Here is a 14,181-nt window from a genome sequence, read left to right on the forward strand (position 1 = left end):
TATAAAAAAATATTCAATGAAACGGTTATGTAAGACTTGGCAACTGATCCCAATCTGATCTATGTGGGAAGCTCTCAGCTGAATGGCTTTAGCTATAAATGTGACAGCCCTTATCTGAAGGAAGGAAGATAGCTTATTGGTGGGTTTCAACAGACTATCCTGTCAATTAGTGATTTTGTTGTGCTCTGTGTTGAAGCAAGCAGTTGGCAGTCTAAGAGGCTATTTTGATTATATCTACTTATTATTTTAAGCAGTTCATATCCTAAAAAAACAAAAATGCAAAATTTATGTATTTCATTTGTCTGTGTGTTTCTAAAGAACATTAATTGCTTGAAAACAATATGTAGTTTTGGTCAGCAATCTGTGTTTGGAGCCAGGTTTCACTTTCTGAACTTAGAAAGCTATAAGAGTGGTGGTGTACAGGTAGCCCTCGACTTACAACCACAGTTGAGCCCAGCATTTCTGTTGTTAAGTGAGACATTTGCCCCATTTTATGACTTTTCTTGCCACAGTTATTAAGTGAATCAGTGCAGTTGATAAGTTAGTAACCTGGTTGTTACATGAATCTGGCTTCCCCGTTGACTTTGCTTGTCAGAAGGTCACAAAAGGTGATCACATGACCCTGGGACACTGTGACCATCAAAATATGAGTCAGTTGCCAAGAGTCTGAATTTTGATCACATGATAATGGGAATTCTGCAAAGGTCATAACTATGAAAAACGGACATAAGTCACATTTTTCAGTGCCGTTATAACTTTGAACAGTCACTCAATGAACTGTTGTAAGTCGAGAACTGCCTGTAATGATTATTGGGCAAATTGAGATGTTTTGGTTCTGCAATAATCCCATCCTTTTTCTATATTCTCAGGTTTACTAATATTTTAGCTTATTCTCTACTGTTGCACACAGTGAAAGAGACTTTATTAAATAAACAGAGCAACATCTGCTTCCAGAGGCAATGCTCTATCACTGCTGTTTGTCAATCTTCATTTCTCCCCTGTGATAAATTTGGGATTGTTATGTCAGTGCTGTTTTAGCTGTGGTTTACTACTATTCAGAAATTTACAATGAATTAATGCTCGAATGGACAGAATAATATGTTCTTAATATTTTGCGCCAATTCTGTTACCAAGAACCATTAATGTGATAAAAGGAATATATTGCTGTGTGGCCTCTTATTTAAAAGAATTAAATCATATATTCATCAAATATATCAATCATTCAGCTTTTCTGAAAAACTGCTCAATAGTTTGTTACTAGAAGGGATCATAATGTTCAGTATTGAAACCTGTTTTCATTTTCTGGTGTGGCTTTTTAAGAAGGCATGATATTTATTTAGATTTCTACATGTTTATTAATATACTGTATGTATGTATGTATGTATGTGTGTGTATGTGTATGTATATATATATATATATATATATATATATATATATATATATATATATATATATATATATATATATATATATATATATATTTTCTGAGGTTCTCATGGTATTTGTATGTGGATCTTTGGTTATTCGGTTTCTCCCGGTAAGATTCAAAGTATCTAGGCAACGTGGCGAGGTCCCACTCGCCATCTTCAGGCTGGTGCTTTCGGCTTAGTGCCAGTGCAAGCAGTGTGTGACCGGAGCTGCCACTCTCTAATATACAAGTGGTGGGGGATGGTGTTGGGCTGGTTGGCTGTGCTGCAGCCTCTGGATTGGTTGATGGAGTTGATGTTGGTATAATGGGCTGTGTAATGGCCTTTTGTTGTAGAGATATCCTGGATCTTGTGCTGTCATCTCCGGGTCGTTAGCCTCTTGTGTTTTAACGGCTTGGATAATGGGTTGTGTGATGGGCTTGTGAGTTCTTTTGTTGTGGGACCTCGCAAACGTTGCCTAGATACTTTGAATCTTACGCGAGAAAACCCGAATAACCAAAGATCCATATATATATATATATATATATATATATATATATATATATATATATATATATATATATATATATCCTATTGAATGCAGTGAGGCATAGTCCTAGGTAAATGTGCATAGGATTACAACAGAATTATAAATCAGATTATGGTTTACAAAACCCATAGTTCTTCAAACAGATTATGGTTTACAAAACCCATGATTCTTAAAACTATATTAATATTTTTTATCATCCTGTGGTAGTATTAGTTTAATTTTATTTACAGTTATCCTTCCACTTTTTTGCTTCTCTTTTTTTTTATACCCTAAAGCTACTGAAAGAGATAGCACGAAAACGCAGAAGCATTCGTTTGGGGAGAGAAGCAGATTTAAAGCCATATATTGCAGCACACTTTGAAGTTCTTCCTACTGAGTTCACCCTGGGGGATAAGAAACAGTATGGTGGTTTTGAGAACAAGCAGCTCCAAAATGGCCAAGAATATGTTGTCTTTATTTTAGCTGTGATGGAACACTCAGAATCAGTAAGTTGGCTGCAGGTTTGATTCCTTAAATGTAATATTGAAAGACTCTTATCTTATCTCCACACAGTTCATACTTTGGTCATGTTCTTACATACTAAAAAATATTTACATGTTTTGGATGACCTGTGTTATAAGAATACTTTCTATCTACTTTTTAAAGAATCTAGATTGATTGATTGATTTAATCTAATTTAGGTGGTCACCCATCTTATACAAGGGGAATCTTAAAATCAAATATAAACATTTAAAACAATTACATATTTACATAAGTGAAACCAACATTGGAGTTAATTAGGAAGAGGAAGACAAACATTGGAGTTAATTAAGAGGAAGAGAAAACCCAATGTACAGGTTTTCTATTTTTGGGATCCCTAGGCCTACTGAAAAAAAAAAAAAAAAAACCATACATTTTCAGGTCTTTCCAAAAAGCCATAAAGGTTGGAGCTAACCTCACCATTTAGGTCAACACGCAATGAAGCAGCAAGTGTGCACAACTCTACTTTCTCCTTCTGCCTTTATTTACCTTCTCATATTGATATGGCATCATCAAACCATGATATGTGTGTTTTTTCTAGCTATATGGTATGTCATTCACACACACATATATATATACAGTTTGTCCCCAAATTGAAGGGGTAATGACTGAATACAACATATATTAAAGACAGTGACATAGAAAGTGAAGATAGATTTAATTCTTTAAGTATTTCCATTTTTCAGAGTTGGTATCCTCATTTGAATCATCATAGAATATTTTCTGCTTTGTTTCTTAAAATATTTGATAATTACTAAGGCATGAATTTTACATCTAAACGTTCTTCTTTCTTGTCTCGAAACGTATCGTCCAGACAATGTTGTTCTTTACAAAACATTTTTGGAAAACAGGAACTAATCAAGAAATGCAAAGCTGACTTCTTTAATTACAGTACTTTGCCACAGACCAGCAGTGAAATGTAACAGAATTAGAAAATATTGTAAGAAAAAGTAGAATTCCTGAATTGGTTTAAATAACTAATTGTACTGTTGTGCAATTCATCTGTTTCATATGTTCGTTACACACTTGAATTATTTTAACTTTAATGTATTTTTAAAAATAAAAAAGGAAGGGAAATAGGCTTCTGAGAAGGAAGAGCAGCCAATATTAACATTTCAATTTGCAAGTTACATGGGTTTTTTTCTCAAATTGCTTGTTAACCTGTCACATGTATTTAGTAGGTTGGCTTTGTTGAATTTAATTCATTTTAGTTAAAGGCTTATTGTAGTTGTTTTTCCCAAAAAGTTGTTAATGGCAAAAAGTCATTTTATTTTAATATTATTTTACAATTATACTTGTGTTCGAGAATGATCATCTCAGGAATCCTTTTTCTAGTTTGTTTGAAAAGTCTTGCCCATGGATATCATGGATACTTTCTGAATACCTTACACTATATCTTTAACTGTGATAAGGCAACAAAGTTTGTTGTGGCTAGTTCTAAACATATATGCAATAGAATGTCTTATATTCCCCACTATGTTATTAAGTCAGATTTTTCTCCCATCCAGACCATGTATGCAACCAGCCCATATTCTGAAACAGTTGTATCAGTGGATCTTAATCCCCAGCCAATTACTGAAGAGGAAGAGGGTTTGATCTGGGTTGTAGGACCAGTCCTTGCAGTTGTATTTATCATCTGCATTGTTATAGCTATCCTACTTTATAAAAGGTAAGTTTACAAAATAGTGTACAGAGAAGGGTGGACTTTGGATGTGTTAATTAATTGCATTGAAAATATTTTTAGACTAAAAAAGAAGCTTCCTTACATAAAGGATTCTTTTTAGACATTGAATAAAATCAGTATTTCATTCTTAACAGAGGAAGATATCATCCAGCTAGATGTCTCTTCTAGATTTCTGTAAAAAACCCATACAAGAGCAATAATTTATCAGGAAAGAATACAATCTCATTGTCAGTGTATTTTTTTTTTCTTGGAACCAAGGAGTAGGTTTTGCAATTTATGCTTTTCCATGCCTTATTTTAGTTTCATCTCTTACCAATTGACACTATTATCATCATGCTATTTATTCCTTTTGACATTACCATGTGTGGCTATATAAATTAGTTTCATGTCTGAGAACTGGCTGGGGAAAAAAAAAAATCATGCTTTCTACCAGGGAAAACAATATATTCTTAAGGGGAAAAAAGAAGATGGTTTTATTTGTTTTTTATAAGAGGCAAAGTGAGACAAGAGAAGAAATGTGATAGATTATTACTTGGGTTTCTTTACTCCAAAGAGATTCTTTTTCATCTTTTCCTACAAGTAGAGAATGTTTACATCAAATTCAGTAAGGTGTTAGGGACTACTAGATCTGTACCCTAATTGTGAAAGAGCGTTTTCTGTCATGGTAACTTACTTTGCCATTGGCCAACTAACATTCACCTTTTCTCTCGCTTTTTTTCTGCCGCTTAATAATGGAGCAGTAAACCTGACAGGTGAGATAAATTTTAAAAAAAACTTGCTTTCCATTTTCTCAGAAAATGGGAAAATGAGAAAACAGTTTAAAAATAGCTTGTTTGAGTTTCCAAACAGAATATTTGTCAGTCTAAAGGAATCCAAACAAATGTACTGTTTGGAAAAGGAGGCAGACCTGAAGTTTAAAATATATATTTTTTCCCAAAGGAAAAGGAAACATATAAAAAACAATGAAGGCTAAACTAAAAAAAAAGCTTTAAAAATCCTGTTCACTGTCCAGATACCCATTTTGTGGATTTAAGATTAAAATTGAAACTAGTCCTGGAACCCAATGTGCTCTGGTAAATATGTGTGTTCAACACTTTAGTACATGTTTACACATATTCATATATTTGTTTGAAAGCCTGCTCGAAGCTACACTTAAAAATAACAAGAGAGAGAGCTAAACAAACTTACAGGGATTAAATTCAAAGCTACTGACTAAAATTAATGGCCTGTAAAATAAGCCATCCCATTTATACAATTAATTGATGTATTCTGCTATATCATATATCCTTTCACATGCACATATGTGAACACATATTCATGCACACACTCCTGCTTCCCACTTTCCACTAGAAACAGCAAAATAGAACAAGTAGAAAGGTAGATGCAGGAAAACAAATAGAAATAAGTAAACATGGAGATTAAATAGGTAGACAGGGAAAGAAGGTATGTTTAGTACTGAAATTCACCAGAGACTGAGCAAGTTTAGTGTGTCCTCCCTAACCTTGGGCATAACTAATCATATTCTCAAAGGTATCTCCCAGTAAAAACATCAGAAGATATTTCAACTTCATATTAATTCACTTTTTCAACCACATCATCAGAAAAAAAAGTGACCCCAATTTACAAGTAATTTTTTGAAAGAAAGTATTTATCTCATTATCAGGTAAATACGGTATGAAAAAATCAAGATGCCATAAAATAGCACTCAGCATAGAGATTCTCTTCTTTGAACTTGCTTATAAAAGAAAAAAAAAACCGTTCAATCTTACATATTCACCTTTTGGGTATTGCTAATGCTAGCATAAAATCAGCTTGCCTCATCTTAAATAAAATGATACAATTCAGAAAATGGAGCTGCAGAGGAATTAGGCGATAGCCAATAGTTTGAACATGAACCGAATTTTTTTTCTTCAAATAACTTTAGAAAAGCCGTAAATTTAAGGTTCGATACATTTTGAGATTTCAGTAATCACTGGGTCCATTCCAGAGATTAAACATGTACAAATATTATTGAAATCAGTGCACTTGTAACATTTAATGCTATTGTGTTCTTAATTTTGATTGTCCTATATTCACCGAAAAAATTAAATACATGCAACATGTTTCATAACAGATTATTCTATTAACATAATTGTGCCATTTTCATTGATTCTACAGAACTTGGTTTCTGTGTTGATGTTTTAAGATCCTAAGTGTATATAAAAAACAATATGTTAGAATGTACATAATTATGGATTGCTAGTGTTTCTTTGGCAAGAGGGGTAGTAATATCAATAATAAATAAATAAATAATGATTGTATTCACTATCTCAATGCAGGAAAAGGGCAGATACAGACTCTAGAAAGAACAGTATCCCCAACAGTAAAGAAATTCCTTCACATCATCCCACAGATCCAGTAGAACTAAGACGCCTAAATTTTCAAACTCCAGGTAATTTGCAATATTCTATTTTAATTATTAAACAACATATCCCCATAGAAGATTTTGGTGTTTTATAGCAATAAATACTGTATGATTTATTTATTTTTACCTTTGATTATGTTGCTTCTGTTGATTATTGAAGACTTAGTTTAAAAAGATTTCTGTTTCAAACTGTGCTTCTTTCCTGTTGGGTTTATCCTAGTGAGATGTATCAAATTAATAATATTTCATCTTTAATTAATGTTATCTTTAGAAGACCATAGTTAGGAGATAGACTAGTGGGATACTTAATGGTGTTCATAAATTCAAGATAATCATGTCCTTCCTCCCTCAAATGTTCCATGTACTGTCTTAATTAGAATCTCATCTTGATGAGGATTTAAAATTCTTTAAAAATGTACAACACCAGAAGGAAGAAAAAAAGCCAGAGGTAACAGGAAAAACTATTAAAAGGCTCAAGAGGAAAAAAAAAAAGTGGCTAGTTAAGAAATAACTACAGATAGTTCTTGACTTACAATTGTTCATTTAGTGACTGTTCAAAGTTACAACAGCACTGAAAAAAGTGACTTACGACCATTTTTCACACTTACAACTATTTCAGCATCCTCATGGTCGTGTGATCCAAATTCAGACTCTTGCCAACTCAGTTATATTTATGTTGGTTGCTGTGTCCCGGGGGACCATGTGAACCCCTTTTGTGACCTTCTGACAAGCAAAATCGAGGGGAAAGTTAAATTCATTTATAACAATAGTGTCACTAACTTAACAACTGCAGTGATTCATTTAACAACTTTGGCAAGAAAGGATGTGAAATGGGCCAAAATTCACTTAACAAATGTCTCACTTAACAACAGAAATTTTGGGTTCAATTGTGGTTGTAAGTTGAGGACTACCTGTATGTTATATACCAGCATTGCAGCTTTCATACTGTATAGAAATTCAGTAACATTTTGTATTAAGTAAATTATGCTTTCTGTATTGAATTATTAGCACTGAATATATGCTATATGAATATATATTAGATATAGATACTGTTAAAGCCTTTATTGCTTCTTTTACACCCAGTTCTCTGTTGGAAATCCATTTACTCATGCATGCTTATCACTCCATTATTGGCCTGTATGAAAATTGCCATCGTAGATCAAATCTTACAAGCATGGCTTTTATGTTTACATTAAGTAAAGCAAACAATACTTACATACAAAAGAGAAACACTTGAGATCAACTGCCTGACCCATGCAGCTCAGTAACACTACAAGCAGTATGTATGCTGGATTACTTCATCTAGAATGCACTTTATCTTGTGCAGAATGAAAGTCCTGAGTTAAACCTAAAATATGTTTCTGAGAATGAGAACAATCTGTCTTCTCAGTTTCTCAAATTTAGTTTAACTCCTTGACATATTTTACTTTGATATGAAAATATAAAAAGAATAAAACATGATGGATGAAAAAGATTAATGTAAAAGGAAAGTAAACCCAAAAGTTGCAACAAATTACTTGTTGAACAACATTGCAACAATTGAAGAACTATTAGGGACAGTTGGAATTACTGCAGCTTTCAATTTAATGATCGTTTCACAGTTTTCAAATCTTATCTCTTGTCTCTATAATAAATTTTAATACGGCAGGAAATTCGACACAATTTGATATTTTTAGAATCTCAAACCCTTTGAGACTTTTTAATGGGAAGTAATGTACAAATGTTTTCAAAGGGTAAATCAACACAATGCCTTCTCCTCAGTTTTCCTCCATATAGTACCTGTGTTTTTAACAAAATGAATTGAAAATCGCTTTTCAGACATTAAGAAATTCACTTAACCAACATATGAAAAGGTAAAAGGAGAATGCAGTCAGTAAATTTGCCCTTTGTTCTTCTTTGTCAAAGTTAGCATGATAAATGTAAAGGCCTCTCTGTCTATATGACTAGGACAATGTCCAATATACTACTACTACTTCTAAGTCTTCAGAAGTAACCAGATGTTGGTTTATACTGGTTTCAAATGTCTGAATAGAACTAATATCATAGTAAAAGGGCACATGGCAAACCAATTGAGTTATATCTATTCAAAAATATCTAAGCTGGATCCAATTTTGTATTCACAGAAGATATGGTTGAGACAATATTGCAGGGGTAGATATCCAAATTCTCATTAACATTTTTGCAATTCCATGTGGTATTTATGACTACAGGAAGGAGAATGTTCAAATGACTATCTCAATCTCTTACTTGAGAGGAACCCTCATTAAATTTTGGAACATACTGTGAATTACAGCTTTTTCATTATTGGAGATTATACCCATTATAGATTGTAGGAGTTTGGATCTATTATAATTGAAAATCACAGAAAAAAGATTCCTAAAGATTCATTGCAAAAGTTGCTGGTAGAAGTAGCCACATTGTTTTAATATTATTTATATTTGCAGCACCACAACTGTAATTTAATAAAAAAAATTGAAAAATCAAAAAAGAGTGAAAAGTTCATTCCTAAAATTTCAAGTTATTAATTAATAAACCTATTCTTCTTAATACTAAATCTATGTCAAATGAATCCATGAGCAGTAGCATTGAGACTGTACATAATGACCCAGTCATCTCTTGATGCCTAGATTACATGCTTCTTCCTGACTAGACTACATGCATACAAAAAGCCTGATTCAAATGTAAGCTGTGTCAAGGGAAGGCAATTTCTTGCTACCTTCCTCTTGTATTTCTTAAACCAAAACCTTGATCACATCCTTGATCAGATGTGATGACTGTAGCATTTCTCTTACCTTTCTTTGTTTCTTATAGTCATGTCAATATGCAAAGTCACTTGTGTAACACACAGATACCAAAAGATATAAAATGGGGCATATATGGCAGATTTCTCCCATTCTACAAATCACTCCATGCAATTGGAGAACTAGCAGCAACAGACACATGTCTACATTTGGACATGTCCATCCTCTAAGAGTGATAAATATAAATCTGTCCACGATGTTACTCTACCTGTTTATCTTTATTGTAAAAAAAAAAAAAAAAACCAAAAGAGCAACGCTGAATGAAGCCAGAAGGAGAAATCAGTGCTGCTATGCTATGAGGGCCTATTTTTTTTACTCAAGCATGATGGTCTTTTGAGAGATGACATATGTATTTTAGACCTGTATATAGATATATATAGACAGTCTAGATAACATTTGAGCTATGCATTGCAAAGCCCTGGTCAGGTATTATGCAGGTGGACACTTCTATGGAACCAGATGTCTTCACATCTTTTTGCTTTCAAAACTAAAGTAGCCATTAAGAGAGCAACCTGAATGAAAGGGAGTATCCTTGCAGCAGCCAAAACTGGCCAATAAAAGGTGATCAGAACCTAGCCTTTGACTATATCAGAATCTCTGTTATATAGGAAGCATCTCTGATTGTTCACACAGCATAAGGTGATCAGGTTAAATGTAAAGTAGTTCATAATAGGCTGGAGAAGAATTTAAGCTGCATGAGGATGTTTCCTGAAAATAATCAGTAACCCCAAGAGATGATATATATTCATTAAACCCATCTTCAGTGAACCTGTTCTTAAGGTGTATTTGCTTTCTTACTTTTGTTCCCCATGGGAAGCTGAGCAAATGTGAACATTTAGCATTTTTTAATTCTTGGGATGAATGAGAAGAATGATGCTACTGCTCATGTGCTTTTGTTTGCATATATCATAGCTTCTTATGTGCATGATAAAATTATTACTTTCTTCAGAAGCATACATCACCGGACAATAGATGTAGTTAGTAACTGAAGAATGCTGTATCTCTAATATACCTGGGCAAATGGGATGCTTGACAATTAAATCTGATACATGCATGCTTTTGCTTTTGTATAGCTTGCACCAGGGCTACGTAATTTCCATTTCTGTGTTGTTTGATTTATTTTTTTCCCATCTCTCTTTCAATATAATAGGGCAGTATGGAGGGAAGAAAACATTGGCATATGCTGTTCCACCCATATCTGTTAATAAAAATGCTCTTTGGATACATTGTCATGCAAATATGCATCAACAGTGGATGCTTTCCAGATTCATAACAACAAGCCATCTGTATTCTACAGTATTTAAGTTAAAATGGACTCTCGAATGCAGAAGCCCATTACCAGTTGAAATTTCTTGATCATGCTGAGGACAGTATTTGGCCTTTAGTTGCCAGTTATATAGCAAAAAAGCAAATTCATTTTCAAGCTAAATAAATATAAATTATAATCATCTGTATGCAGCATGTGCTTTAGAATGTATAAATGATAAATAGTGGATATGGAATAAAAGGTAGAGAAGTAAAAGAAGGAAGGAAGGAAGGAAGGAAGGAAGGAAGGAAGGGAAAGAAAACCACACACAGTTGTACTACTTTTCTACTTATTTCCTTTGATGAGATTATTATGAAATTTAAGAAAAGGCATTCATTTTATATAACTCATAAACATAATAATAATAGATGGTTGATTCTAGAAGTGGTTTAATTTTCTTCTTAAATAAACTTATCCTTTCTGCTTAAATAAGTGAACAAATTGTGTACCACATCTTGATAAGAATCAAATGCCTCCCTGTAGAAGGATAATGGTCATATAAATACCAAAATACAGAAGGAATTCTTGTCTGAGATATTTCAATATGGATACAATAAAAATAGTTAAAATCATGGGACATGATTTTAACATCTTGGACCACTTATCTCTACTAAGGAGTGAGACCATTGAAGATTTTGTTATTTCTGTATAAGCCTGCATTTGAGGCTTATTATTTAGAACTTATCTATTATTTCATATGAATGATGTCTTGGTTTTCAATAATATAAAATTGAGTATTGAGATCCAGTTCTGCAATAATATGACTTACTAATACAGCTGTTCGGTTCTGTCTATGAACAAATTAGGGTAGTCTGACCTTTCTGTCTCTTTCTCAGTTCTGAATGTCCACATTGTACTGTGCATGCAGAATAGTACCTCAGTCTCTGTAAAAACTGACTTAATATGTACTGCTGTTACTAATTTCTTTCCCATTTCCAATTGGCTTTACTTTTTACAGCTTTGAGCAGTAATTCAGTCCCCTACGCCTCCCTGATTGGCTCTGTGTCTTCCCTCTCTAGCCAAACTACCACTCAATCCTTATATGATAATAACTCTCTCCCACGATTCGCTCGAAAAGGTCTAAACATCTTTGTCTATTATTTTATCTGTTCACTGTTTTAGATGTTCCATTATTCAGCTTCCATTTCTGAATAAGCCTAGCATTTTCTTGTGTCTTTTTCTCTTTCTTTCTATATTGTGTCATTGGGATGCTCAATCTGGATTAAAAATGTGTTGGCTATTTCTAAAACAAATCACCCAGATTAAATATTCCATACGAAGATATGAGAGATACTAAAACATCTCCCAAATTAATAAAAATATTTTTCTTTTCTTTTCTGGTAGTCCTTTCCATAATGTGTGGGCACTTTGTATGCTAACCAAACAATCAAAAGAACTATTATGTATCTAATTAGTTCTGCCGCATCATATTATCTTCCATAGTGCTACCTTCAGTGCCACCAGTAGGATTTAAATGACATGCTGGTGATGACCCTTCCTTCATTAAGCCAAAAGTTCTATAATCCTAGTAAGGACATAGCAAATGTAATTTATATCTTTATATTATCATTTCCGGATCATGACACATAAAGCTGTGTAGCATCATGCAAACTATCTTTCAAAGTTGCAGTGATGAAACAGCCTGATCTATGGAAAATATGGCTTCTAGCTTGAGCCACCCACTCCTCCTTTCAGTTGCCATCTTTCTTTTGTTTATACATAATGTCCATACATCCGGGGTTTGCTAGTTTAAAACTCTAACCAATTTTATGTCTCCCTACAACAAGCTATTTTAGGCGAGCTTACAATATGGGAAATACAGTGAATGGGTGGAAAATCATCCACCATGAGCAGTTGAAAAAATATGTATTCATTTGAGCAAATACTTGTGGATTTGCTAAAATCTTTAGCTTGGCAGATCATGCTAGTTGACCCCATTTTGCCCCTTTACACTGTCTCCAATTTACCCTGTTGCTTTTCTATCCCATCTCATCCCACTCCATTCCTTCCCTGATCCTTCTCAATGTTCATTGTTTTTCCATCTGTAGACAAAGATGTTTACACCTGAAGTAGATTGTAGGTAATTTCTGGGGGTTGATAAAGGGACGGGGTTGAGATTTTTATCTTTTCTCTGAGAAAGTAGGATGAACTGCATGTTTGTGTTTCACAAAACTGATTCCGTACAACCCCTGCCACTACAATCTGCTACTAGTGGAAACATTTTTGAAGCTTTAAATGTCTGATGTACAATCTTGTCTTTATTGACTGTTGTCTATAAACTGTAATGCATGTTGACTCTGACTATCTGTAGCTGCATGTGAATGTCCTAAATTTTTGTAACATGTTTTGAAAAATCATTAGATTATTCTTTGTCTTAATCAACTTCTCCAATTCTTGAAATACAAGAAACCCACTTTCTTAAGAACCAAGCTATTAATTTATTTCATTTCATTCAATTTTATAATTACACATTAGTTTTTTTTTCTTCCCCTGTTTTATTTTTGAAACCTCTTATTGCAGGACCAAGTTTCTCTGGTTACCCTGGTAATCTACATTCTTCAAGTTAGTTTTCCTCATAAGTTATTTTGTCTTCAGCTCTTCTAACTCTTTAGGGCTCTTTGGTTTCTCCTTGCCCTTGATTCACATTCTGTTCACCTAAGTCCAACACCATTTCCATTTCACACAGTTCAAGACAAGGGATTATATATATTAAGAATCATTATTCAAAGAGAAATGAACATAAGGTCTAACTATCTCATTCTTTGCACTTAGCTAACTTCATTAAACTTTGGCATAATGTATATGTGTATAATGATATATTGTTTTATATATATAAACATATATATGTATATAGTCATTCTAACACTAGAGAATGGTTGTTTGGGAAAATTGCTTGATTTTTTTTTGTTTTGTTTAGTAATCTGGCTTCAGAGCATGTCTTGCTTTAAGTGACTATATGCCTGCTTCTATCACCTTAAAACATCTTTACTATTTACACATTTTATAGCCATTTTAATTGCTATATTTTAAAAATTTGAATACTAGTACTTGTCTTTCATTATTTTTCAACTTCATCTTTTTTCTACTTTAACAGGTATGGCTAGCCACCCACCAATACCTATTTTAGAACTTGCAGATCACATTGAAAGACTGAAGGCAAATGACAACCTGAAATTTTCCCAAGAATATGAGGTAATGGCTCCCAGGTTTCCCAGGAGCTGATTCATTGATAATTTAAAATGACAATATTAATAGGTTGGAATAAACTCCCGGGAGATACAACTTCTGTCTATAAATATAAAACATAAATTAACATAATTCAAAAAGAAATAACGCAAATTTTCAAAAAGTAAGACTGAATTTCTAAATAAATGTCATAGCAAGCTTGTTGAATAGAATAAGATTTCGGCGTAAGTATTTTAGGATTAATTGCTTCATTATTATTATTTATGCCATTTTGAATATTTAAAGCAAATTCATAAAAAGTCAGCATTTTCTCCCAGAAGTTATT

General features: G+C 33.2%; 1 protein-coding gene across 29 annotated transcripts in view; it reads left to right on the plus strand.

Moving 5' to 3' along the window:
* Positions 1–14,181, plus strand: part of PTPRD (protein tyrosine phosphatase receptor type D) — a 1,313,296-nt gene that overhangs the window by 1,210,167 nt on the left and 88,948 nt on the right. For 11 of the 29 annotated variants that reach the window (XM_087957701.1, XM_087957704.1, XM_087957711.1 and 8 more), the window contains 5 exons: positions 2,232–2,441; positions 3,984–4,144; positions 4,897–4,911; positions 6,478–6,590; positions 13,765–13,862. In XM_087957701.1, the coding sequence (XP_087813827.1) occupies positions 2,232–2,441; positions 3,984–4,144; positions 4,897–4,911; positions 6,478–6,590; positions 13,765–13,862 (597 nt within the window). The remainder of the gene's footprint in view (positions 1–2,231; positions 2,442–3,983; positions 4,145–4,896; positions 4,912–6,477; positions 6,591–13,764; positions 13,863–14,181) is intronic. The other 18 variants (XM_087957708.1, XM_087957710.1, XM_087957717.1 and 15 more) reach the window with 2 other exon arrangements.

The sequence above is a fragment of the Notechis scutatus genome, chromosome 2 (genome assembly GCF_049901735.1).
Source record: "Notechis scutatus isolate UNSWTSFEM ecotype Mainland chromosome 2, rNotScu1.2, whole genome shotgun sequence".
Classification (NCBI taxonomy): domain Eukaryota; kingdom Metazoa; phylum Chordata; class Lepidosauria; order Squamata; family Elapidae; genus Notechis; species Notechis scutatus.